Here is a 12140-nt window from a genome sequence, read left to right as displayed (position 1 = left end):
CTACTCCAAAGACTCTGGGTAGCATGAGCTGAACAGAGAAAGACTTCTGAACTGGATGCTGGGAGGGAAGGAATCTGATTTCAGTCCCGCTGAAAGGAGTCAAGTGTTGATAGTTTTCAAGATTCAGCGCTGACTGTGAGAGCAGTTTAACACTGACATGAGAATGTGGGGAAAGTTGGCAAGAAAGTTGGGAAGTAGGTGCAGACTCCCATTCAGGCCAAAGGAAGGGGATAGATGAATGAATGAATGAATTTATTTGCGGTCAGAGACCATAACAATGACAGTACATCTTTATCAATCAATAAAATGATTAAATCCAGCGTAAAAATGTAAAGAACATAAAAAAATACATTTAGCATTTAAAATCTTATCTTAAAATGTATATAATTCTCTAGGAACCGTAGGAATTCTAATATTTAAAACATTGACATTAAAATAGTTAAAATTGTAAAAAGAGCAGGAGACTATGTATGGCTATTCTTTTTATTATGGAATTCAACCAAATGGAGACAGAATTTGGCTGTTTGCCTGGAGATAGTTGGATTTTCATCAATAAGGGGATAGATCTTGTGAGAGGAGAATTTCCCTATCCAGTCAAACAGGGAGTTAGCACTGAAGATTAAAGAGATCCCTGGTGTGGTGTGGTTAGAAACTGCCTTTGGAGACCTTAAGGGTCAGTTAAAAATTTAAGACGAGTGTTTCAAGAGAAAGGGTTTGGGTACTGGGAAGAAGGTACCAGCCTTCTGGAAACCAAAAAGAGTAAGAGAATACTCAAAGAAAGTGTACTAGAATGCTTGGGAAAACACTGGAACTAAAAACTCTCAACATAAAGATTTAAGTAACTATGAAGAGCTTAAACTCTCATTAGTCTGAAACAAAAACTTAATAATAACAACAACATTCGATTTATATACTGCCCTTCAGGACGACTTAATGCCCACCCAGAGTGGTTTACAAAGTATGTTATTATTGTCCCCACAACAAACACCATGTGAGGTGGGTGGGGCTGAGAGAGCTCCAGAGAGCTGTGACTAGCCCAAGGTCACCCAGCTGGCTTCAAGTGGAGGAGGGGGGAATCAAACTCGGCTCTCCAGATTAGACTCCCACGCAATTAACCAGAGTTATCTATATTGAAGTACCTCAAAAATTTTCAGCCCCTGATTTTACTTGACCTTTTCCTTCTATGTTAAATATTTTGTTATAGCCATTTCAGTTGATTAAGTCAAAAAGGGGGTGAAGGAGGTCAAAAAGGGGGTGAAGGAGAGTATAATGATTTTAAGTGTGTGTCTTTAAATACTTGGTGTGGTACAGATGAAGTGTGGGGTGAAAGAGAGATGAGTGAGTTATATGATTGGTTGATGATTGAGAGTGTGGGCAGAGTGAATGCAGTTTTTAGTTACGGAGGGAGAGAAAAGAATTAGTCAGGGCAAGAGAGGAAAGCTCTGTGCAGCCTTAGCATGTTTAAGCATTTCTGAGAAAATTTTTATCTTTATGTCATTTATAGTCCGCCTTTCTCACTGAAACTCAAGGCAGATTACACAGTATGAGGTTACAACAATCAGTATCAAGTACATTTCAATACAATACCATAAGGTAAACAGATACACGTTTAAAAGACACAGCATTAGCAAGGATCCAAGACAGAGTAGAAAAAATACTGGAGCAAAACATAATTCTAAGACTAACATTAGACAACATGGAGCACTGGTTGTACATAGGAGTACATATTTAAAGCAGCAGATAATATATAAGGCAAAAAAGGTGATGAAGTATATGATCCCCAACTGGTTAGTGAAGCATCTGAGACCCCATCCCTACAATACAGCCCTCCCATTTGAGTAAAAAGCCTTTTTTGATCATTTGGTTTTGTATCATTTACGGAAAGCCAGGAGAGTGGGGGCTCTTCTGACTTCCTCAGGCAGGTCATTCCACAGGATAGGGGCCACCACAGAGAAAGCCCTTGTACAGGCTGGTGCTGACCTCACCCGTGTGCAGCCTGGCACCTGCAGGAGACCCTGTTCAGATGAGCAAAGCTGCCGTGGAGGGATATTGAGTCTGGTTTTAGCAGGCAAGCTGTATGCAGCCTGAGAATATTTAAGCAGTTCTGAGAAATATTCAGTCAGGGCAAGAGAGGCGAGCTGTGTGCAGCCTGAGAGTGTCTATGTATTTTTGAGAGAAAGGTAACCTCTGTGGAAGCCTGAACTGTGTGTGTCTGTGAGACTATATATTCATTCTATTTGAAGCAGACAAACTGTGTGTGCACCTGAGAAAGTCTATGTGTATTTGAGTGAGAGGTTGATATCTGAAGCAAGCAAACTGTGTATGAAGCCTGAGAGAAGATCTATGTGACTGTGTCTATGAAAAGAAACTTTAAGAACCAATAACACTCTTTGAAACCATTAAGCTTAAGAAATAACATGAAACTGATACACTTCTTATAAAAATAAGTTTATTTTGGGTTTTTTTTATATCCCAGAATATCTGTCATTCCTATATCCCATTCCTATTCTCAGGGCCACTTAGTACCATGAAGGAACCTGACGCTTGGGCACATTACCAATAGCGGTGTGCACGCGAAAAAGATTTGGGTTTCCTGCTTCGGGTTTACCCGAAGCAGAAAAAAGATCCAGAAAACCCTGAAATCCAAAGTGCCATGCTGCTTTGGATTCGGTTTTCTGAGTCGTTTCAGAATGTTCCTGAAAGATTAGGAGCATTCTGAAGTGACGGGGGAGGGCCCCTTGAAGCTTTCTGAAGTGACCCAAATCACTTCGGAAAGCTTTGCTTTGGGATTTCCGAATGCTGGCCCCGATTTGGAAATCCCGAATCTTTCTGAATCAGGCCCGATTCAGGTTAAAAACCTAAATCCGAAACCTGAAGTGCACACCCCTAGTTACCAAAGGGGAAATTTAAATAAAATATTTTGAATATAATTCCTGGTAGCAGAAATCTACCCAGAGGGTGTAAGAGAAAGATTAAAGGCAAAATCTGCCCAAGAGAAAGAAAGGGTCATAACAGAGGGCATCATTGTTACCCAATGAGGTCTCCTTGTAAATTGGGGGAATTAGCAACAAGAGAATCCTGTGAGATGGGTAATTTAGGCATCTTTTGCACTTACATATATCAGAGTCCCTTCCTCTAGAGAACTCTTTCAATAAATAGGCAGATGTTCAACCAAAAGGTTCAACCAAAAAATTAACAAAGATTAATGGTATAAAATACACACAGCTCACACACAGAGCTAACTTGAGAAACAGTGAGAAAAGTGGGAACAGAAGTTCAAGGGCTGGATTATATTTACCAGTTACAGGAAAGGTTTGAGAGTGAAGGTTCCATAGAGGAGCAGCATGGATGGCCTGCATCTCATGAAAGGGGAGAGAGGGAGACTCAGACATGCAGTCTGAGGGTGCATGTGTGGGAGGTCCCAGGACACACTGAGCAGGTGGCAGGACAGCCTAATTATAGAGTGAAACGTATCCTGAGGCAAAACTGACATCTTGCTCCCAAAGTTAGTAACTTGATGGCTGTTTCCAGAATAGAGACAATAGGACTAGGAAGGCTTGATTATACCCTTCCTGAGAGGAACGAAAGGTGTAAAAATGTAATTTATGACTCCTGATGGCTGGATGGGTGAGGCTCATCAGTCCCCAAGTGACTCAGTTAGGGAAATTGGGTCAGGAAAGATCAGGAGAGTGGATGATGAGATTAACTCAAGTTCCTGGAGACTCTTTTGTTACTCAGTTCTGCACAACTCTGGGGTGGGGGTTGAAGCTAGTCTGACCTCATGTTCACATTCCAGTAGTTTTCCATTTTATCCAGGCAGCCTGCTTGGGCTTAAAGCACATGAGGAGGGGGACTTATGATATTCCATATTCATAAACCTTCTTAGTAATGTGAGGGCAGGTCTGACTGCTAACAGCATACCCTCCCACACAACTCCCACCTCCATCCTTTGTTTTCACCCTGGGAGACCTGGCAACCCTACCTTTGACTCACATTGTATGATTCTAAAAGCAAAGCAAATCTTTTTTCCCCTTTGATCAGCATGTGCAACTTGTACATAAATTAGTCACTTTGGAATTATTGTTCTAAACTTAAGCACTACTTTGAGTTTATATGAATATATGTATTATTAACTGTACCTGCTTATTCATTAGATAATTATTCTTTTTTAAAAAATAAATTTTTTAATTTATTTTTTAGATAGAAAATAGGGAATAAGAAGTAGAGGGTGGGGGGCAGAAGGAAAAGAGAGAACAAAAAAAAGTTAAATATCTATTACATTGCACCATTCACTCTAATACATGTCTTAGTATTCTGCTAATCAGCTCTCTATTTGCAAATTTTTCCAGTTGTCTTCTATAGTGTCCATAAAGGACCACATCTTAGTTGAAAATTAAATTTCTCCAAACGTATCCATTTGTAAAAAGGCTCCCAAATGTCGTTATAGGTTGTAATGACCGATTCTTTCAATAAACTCGACAATTTGTTCATTTCAGCCGTCTCAAGTATTTTTTCGACCAGGTTTTCTTGTGTTGGGATAGTTGTCATCTTCCAAAGTCTCGCATATGCAATCCTAGCTGTTGTAATTATATTCAACATCAAATGCTTTTGCTCTTTATTGACCGGGACCGATACGTGATTTAATTTAAAAAGTTCTGGTTTCAAGACTAGTGGAGTCATGAGTATCTGTTGTAACATTGTATGCACCATCTTCCAGAACTCCAAGGCTTTTTTGCATGTCCACCACGTATGGTAATAAGATCCCGATATCTTCACACACTTCCGGCACTTATTTGACATATTTAGGCGAGATTTAGCTAGCCTAACTGGGGTTAGGTGCCACCTATAAAACATATACATTTTCTTCAATGAGGCCGATTTTGTCGTCTTTAAATTACTTTTCCACATTTGTGACCATTACTCTAAATCTATTGTGTGTCCCACATTATCGGCCCATTTTATCATAGTATCTTTGACCTCCTCCCCCTGTAATTTTGCCTCTATAAGTATAGCATATATTTTCTTTATCATTTTAACATTGGTACCACATAGTATCACATCAATATTTTCATCCTTTTCGTAAAAGCCCACTATTTTATCGTTTTTGTATCTAGATTCCAATTGTGCCTGGCCTCACCATCCCAACTCAATATCTAACTCTGCCATTTCTTTTGGATTTTTTAGTAGCCCAGCTGGTTTCAGTAAGATCTTATAGGTGGGAGTTTTCCCCTCTTTTTTCAATGAAGGATGTGTAAAGGCTTCAACTGGGGAAACCCACAACGGGATTTTCTCATAAAAAGTAGATCTCATTCTTTCCCAGACCAGTACTAGTGCTTTCCTTATCCAGTGATTTTTGAAATATTTATGGTTTTCCCATTTTTTATTCCAGAGAAACGCATGCCAGCCCATCAATAGGTCATGTGCATCAAGAAACATCAGAGCCATTTGTTTTTCTGGATGGGCTTCGTAGTACTCCAAAATATTTAATATTTTTCTTATATTGTGGCTAGTCTGTCGTCCTGTTAGAAAGCCGGCCTGGTCTTGGTGGATCATCTGGTCCATTAGTTTCCTCATTCTCCTTGATAATATAGTTGCAAAGATTTTATAATCTACATTCAGCAGGGAGACTGGTCTGTAGTTTTTGATTTCCTTCAAATCTGATCCATCCTTTGGTATTAAGGGTATTGTAGCTTCTTTCCATGTTTCTGGTATGGATTCTGTAACCCATATTCCATCTGCTTCTTAAAGGGAAGAATTAAGGTTTCTTCAAAGCATTGATAGTATTCAGCTGGTATGCCATCTGGGCCTGGAGATTTCCCCTTGTTTTGCTTTTTAAAGTCCTGTGTTATTTCATTCATAGTGATTGGGTCATTTAAAATTTCCCTCTGTTCCTCACTGAACTTCTTTAATCTCATTTTTTTCAAATAGTCATCTTGTTCTGGTTGGACAGTCATTTTCCTATAGAGCTTCTTGTAGTAGGATTCAACCACCTTCTTTATTTCTTCCTGGAGAACTTTCTCCTCTCCTTTTTCATCATTCAGTGACATTATTTGTCTTTTAGTATTTTCTTTCCTTAGTTTGTAAGCTAGCCATCTTGTAGGCTTGTTTGCATTTTCAAAATAATTTAATTTGGCATATTTAATTTTCTTCTCCATCTCCTCTGTTAACATTAAATTAAGTTTATGTTGAAGTATCTTTATCTTCATTTTTGGTGTACTTTTTTCAGGAGCATTTTTTAAGTTGTCTTCCTGATTTTTTTAGGTTTATTTCCAAATATTGATATTCTTTGTTTCTCTCTTTCTTTTTACTTGCTGCGTATCTGATTGCCAGTCCTCTGAAGAAAGCCTTACTTGCACCCCACACTATTTCTATAGTAGTTTCATTATTTAAGTTTTGTTTGAAATACCATTCCATTTCTTTGGCAATTATTTCTCTAAACGTTTTGTCTTTTAATAAACTTGTATTTAGTCTCCACCTAAATTGTCTTTTTTCCCCTTTTATCTTTATTAACAGAGGGTTATGGTCTCCAACCACTTGTGGAAAAATGTCTATTTCTTCCATATCCGCCACTAACAATGTTGAGGCCCAACACATATCTATTCGTGACTAGAGGTGGGCACGATCCAAAAAAAATAATGATCCAGATGATCATGGATCGGTGCCGGCGACGATCCCGAATTAACGATCCACACCAATCATCTCCCGTTCCCGATCCGTGGATCGTGGATACCAAAGCGGGGCACGCTGCTATTCCCAGCTATGTGGGAAGGTGGGTGGTGGCGGTGGCCGCTGGGCCCGGCGGGCACGGGGATACGGCGATGAGCTGCCTCCCCTCAGAGGGCGGGGGGTCTGGCCGCTCGCCGGCGGCACCCCCCATGTGCCCACCCACCAGGCCGAAGAGGAGCGCGCTGGTATTCCAGGCGAGAAAAGAACGGTGGGTGATGATGGCGGCATCTGTGTTTGTGTTTGGCCATCTGTGTTTGGCCGTCAGAGCTGCCTATCAGGGTTTGCAGGGATGAGATTGGAGTGCCCATGGCTACAGAACACCGTCTTCCCCCTCCCTCCCCTGGGTGTCTTCTCCCAACTGGTGACTGCTTTGCTGCTTCGTGGTTGGAAGGAAGCCCTGCTGATCAAGGAAAGCTGGGCTTCCAATTGGGTTTCCAGGGCGACAGAAGGAGGGCAAACACAGCTCAGGCATTCCCCTGGCTCCGTTGCCAAGGGAATAGATTGCTGGCGCCTGAGTGTCTGGATCCCCGATCCGAGCCCGATTGCCCCGATCCAGGCCCCTCCCAATCGCTGGATTGTTGACCGTGGACGATCACGATCCGCTGGGTCACGATCGCGCAATCGCCATTATCATGGGTTTTTTCCGATCGTAATGCGGATCGTGCCCATCTCCATTCGTGACCAAGATTTATGTCTGTCAGAGTAGAAACTATAATTAGTTGAGTTCAGATTTTGTGTTCTCCATAAGTCTACAAGGGCCATTTCTTCAGCCGTTTCAAAGAATTTTTTAGGAAGCACTTCCCCCCCCTTTTTCCCATTCTTCACATGTTTCCTATCCAGCTTTTTATCCACTACTGCATTGTAGTCTCCCACAATGCATATATCATTATATTTCAATTTAGATATTTGCTCTGAAAGTCTTTGAAAGAATTTTTCTTGTTGCTCACTTGGGGCATAAATATTCACTACCAAGATTTTCCTTTGACCTTTCTGGAGTTCGATCATTAGAATTATTCCCTGGTCACAGGCATAGATCAATTTTGGGTTCAGTCTTCCCTGTATGTAAGTTACTAGACCTCTCTTTTTAACTTTGTCTGCTGTAATGAATGTGTGGCCCAGGTTCTTACAGTTCAGGAGCCTTTCCTCTTTATCTCTAATATGGGTTTCTTGGAGGCATATAATCTACGCTTTAAATTTTTTCAGATATGTAAACTTTCTTCTTTTTTGAGGGGAGTTCAGTCCATTGATATTCATTGAGAGTATTTCTAGAGAGTTACTGGCCATTACTTCTTGCCTCTCTTACTACCTTGTTTATTTTCTTCTCTGGTTTGCTTCCTGGTCTGTACTCCTCCTCTTGTTCCATCTTCTGTTCCATCTTCTGTTTCTGGTTCTGACTCAGACTGTGGGCTTACGTTTTCTTCCTCTCTCTTGCCTTCCTTGGATTTCTGGTCCGCCATCAAATTCTTTTGAACAAACGCTTGTGCTTTAGGAATCGAGTTAATATTGAACCTTTGTCCATTGAAGTTAAAAAGTAGTCCCTCTGGTATCAGCCATCTATATTATATGCCATTTGTGCGTAGTAAATCCGTCAGAAATCCATATTCCCGTCGCTTCATCTGCACCTCCCATGGAATGTTTCGTAGGACTATCACTTCTTCATCTTGGGACTTCAAGGTAGTCTCTCGTGTTGCTTTAAGAATGTCATTTCTGATTCTATGTCTGATCAATCTTACATGTATTTCCTGTGGTTTTTTGTTCTTTTTTGCATAGGATGAGTTTATTCTGTAGGCTGAATTTATCTGTGTTTCCATTTCTTCTGGTTGAATATTTAATGCTATTGCCAGTAGCCCTGATGCCACCTTCAAGGTATTTTCTCTTTCTTCCTCCTTCACATTCTGCAAACGCAGCATTAATGCTGCTTTCTCCATCTGTAAATTTATCAATTTAGTTTCCATCATCAACTGGCTTTTGGATAGTTTTTGAATCTTATCTTCATTCTGTTGAGTCTTCTCCTCCACTTTTTGCACCTTAGATGTTAATTCGGCTGCATCCTTTTTGGTTTCTCTCATCTCACTCTGGAACTCTTCAAACCTATCATTCATAGTTTTCATTTGGTCAAGCAACTGGGCCATGCTAGCCTGTATTGTCTGAACTGATGCCTGTATGGATATAGGTGCCTGTGCCATAGCTGATGTCACAGATTTGAGGCTTCCAGGGGATGGTTTTTGGCCTTTTTCTTTTTCTTTACCTGGCAACATCTTTAAAGAGATATCTCCACTCTATTATTTATTATCTATCCTCAGCTCAGTAACTTAAGATAGAAAGGCCCTGTTCCTCTCCCTCCTTCTACCCACTTAAGACAGAAAAGAAATATTTCATTTCAATTATTAGATAATTATTCTTGATGAATTGTTTTGAATATTGTCATTCTTTGCTTGCCCTAAGGAATTTACCTAAATTTTCAAATCTTTGTTCAAACAAAAAACAACACAGACAATAGAATAAGGTGGTGAAATTCTGAAGTTGTTGAAAAAGTTCCACTGCTTCAGCGTGCATGTGGGAAGAGCATAGTTTTTCCTTCTCCCCTGCATTATAATTGCCTACAAATAGAAAAATAGCTCTGGTGGTTAAGGACTGGGATAGAGTCTTCCCCACTTATGGGCTTTAGTTCATCTGAGTAGTGTGGTCCATTTTTCTGCTGCAGCCTCATTCTTGTTTCATTCTGCTGCATGTGAAGATGTATTGGCTTAAGCCTTGTGGTAGAAACAAATCTAGCAGCACATTAAAGACAATAATCAAAAGGACAACAAAAAATATGACTGCTCCCTCATATTAATTCTTAATTAATGTTTGTCTGGTATGTTTGAAGTGTAATTGTGCATTTGGAACATTTTCCAAATAGTAAAATAAAATGATAGGTTAGAAGAGTTGCTGTATGATGCATTGTCTTTTTTTTTTCCAGGAGATCCATGATTTATTAAAAGACTTTGAACTGAAGTATTGTTATGTGGACAAAAATAAAAGAACAGGTAATAACAATGGACATTAATAATATAGCTACTGTATTGGTAAATAATGAAAATATATTTATTAAAGCTGGGTAAGTATGAAGTGCAATGGTTTCTTTCATATGAACACTTATCCAGAGTGAATCATATGGAACAAATCGATGTGTGCTGGAACTGCAGAACTTAAAAGTTGTTCCTAGTATGAACTCTCACCATTATATTTTTTTCCTATTCTGTCTTGAGGGAGTCAGCAAACATTACTTCACTCAACCTTTTCACATCTATTGATTACTTACATATGTGAAGTAGCTATCAATGATAAAATACCACAGATATTATTTTCAGATCACTTATTGCCACTTAACTGGAGGCTTCACATATACAGCTGAAATTCATCAGCTGATGAGATGTTGAATGACTGGTAATTTCTGCAAGGTTTTGGCCTCATACTGCATCGATTTCTTTCCAGACTTCTGCATGTACAGTCAAAATACCGTGATTCAGTCTCCAAACTGCTTCAAGACTTTTTTTGCATTATGCATAGAGAAAGGCTGTAACTGCCGCAGAATCGATCTTTCCCTAGCTTTTCCGCAACTTTTCTCCCTGAGAACATACCCTGATTTTTTTCCCAGCAGTCAAACCAGGGCTTTTTTGAAGTGCAGAATGCTTTCTTCAATGTGAGGCCTGGCCTTGGCCTTGCCTTTTCCCCTTCCTTTTATTTCCATGCATCCTGATTGGTTGAATTTTTCCTTATTTTTTTAATAAAAATTATATGGCAAGGTTGCAACCTTGGTGCAATTAAAAAGACAAAAATATTTGTAAGTTTCCTCAACGATCAGCTGAGGAAACTGATGAGGCCTCAGCCAATGACTGCCAAAACTGATGAGTCTTCAGCCGATTCACTCAGGAAATTGACTAGTCCTCAAAGTGTCCATCAGGATCAGGGCATTTTTCTAGTGGTTCAAGTCCCGCAAAATGTAGAATTAAAGAATCAAAGCAGTATAGATCCAGAACATATGAATAAAGCAGATCCTTTCCTCATGGGTTGAATATGCAGAAAGCCCAATGTAAAGTTCACCATGCAGAAGGGGCCACCATTAGGAATAGTACGGATTAGTCCCAGAGTAACAGAAGATTTTCTTTTAAAGAAATTGAGCAGATTTGCTTACAAGGTTTCTGTATTGAAAGCATTTCTCCCTTTGCATTTCTATACAATGTTCATATTTATATTAGCAGTCATGGAGATCAGATGTGGATATTGTAATTATTCAGTATACATTGTTACTTCCATTTAAATGTATTTTGAATATTAAAATTGTCTTTTTTCAGAATATTTTAAAGTGCTTTATTAGAGCAAGATTTCTGATTAGAATGGAGTAGCCCTGAGTGATAATTTGTTCAATGTTGAGTAGTTACGAGAATTGCAATAGCAAAAAGTTGTTCAGATGCTCAGTTTTTCATGAGGCACTTACTGTTGATTATTAATTGCCATTTTCTAGAGGTGATTCTCATATAAATTTTGGAGAATACTAGGAGTAAAAAGAAATAATTTGTAGCAATTACCTGATAGTTATTGTTGTTGGTAAGTGCCATCAAGTCGTAGCAGATTTATGGCAACCCATACTGGAATTTTCAAGGCAAGGGCCTAACATAGGTAGTTTCCATTGCCTGCCTCTGCATAGCAATTCTGGTCTTCCTTGGTGGTTTCCAATCTGATTACCAACCAAGACCAACCCTGCTTAGCTTTCAAGATTTGATGAGCTCCGGGAAGCCTGGGCTATTCAGGGCAGGACAACTGATAGTTATCTGGATCTATTTGTATAGTAAACCAGTTTTATTCCTCCTGTTGCCTCTTTTCTTCCCTCCAGTCTATATAATTCTAGAAGATCCAGGTATCATTTCCTAAATTTTCTAACTGTGCAATCCTAAGGCCCCATCTGACGCCCACAGCTGCGTGTCAGTGTAAATGCAGCGCCACTAGTCTGCTTCCTAAGGACTTTTGTGGGAGAGCTGGGCCAGCCAGCTGAGCCCGGCAAGGCACTGCCAGGAGTGAATGCACTGTTGCCCAGGTAATGCTGCCAGGATTGACCAGTTGCAGGGCGGCAGCAGTTGACAGTGCTGTGAAGGGCAGGGGAAGGTGTAGCCAGTCCTGGGCTGTGTTTTCCGTCCCCAGCTGCCACTCCCTCACCTCGCAGGGAGAGACCCCCACAATCAGGCTTGCTGCACCCCAACAGAGGTGCCTGCCCTAAGAGGAGCCCTGCCCTGGGGGGAGGGTGGGACAGTGATAATGAAGATGGGGTGATCGTCCACCCACTTGTCCAACCCTGTTCCCAACAAGGGGTAGGCTGGCAGTGGAAACACTGCTCACTTGCAAATTCCACCACCGCCACTGCTGCTCCAAGGAAG

At 40.3% G+C, this 12140-nt stretch overlaps 1 protein-coding gene across 5 annotated transcripts in view; it reads left to right on the top strand.

Moving 5' to 3' along the window:
* Positions 1-12140, top strand: part of RAVER2 (ribonucleoprotein, PTB binding 2) — a 93276-nt gene that overhangs the window by 35282 nt on the left and 45854 nt on the right. For 4 of the 5 annotated variants that reach the window (XM_054979838.1, XM_054979840.1, XM_054979839.1 and 1 more), the window contains exon 2: positions 9689-9755. The exons of the other annotated variant lie outside the window; for it this stretch is intronic. In XM_054979838.1, coding sequence (XP_054835813.1) covers positions 9689-9755 — 67 coding nt within the window. The remainder of the gene's footprint in view (positions 1-9688; positions 9756-12140) is intronic. 5 annotated transcript variants of the gene reach the window in all.

The sequence above is a fragment of the Eublepharis macularius genome, chromosome 5 (assembly GCF_028583425.1).
Source record: "Eublepharis macularius isolate TG4126 chromosome 5, MPM_Emac_v1.0, whole genome shotgun sequence".
Classification (NCBI taxonomy): Eukaryota; Metazoa; Chordata; class Lepidosauria; order Squamata; family Eublepharidae; genus Eublepharis; species Eublepharis macularius.
Note: the sequence above shows the minus strand (reverse complement) of the source record. Positions and strands in the feature narration are given on the sequence as shown.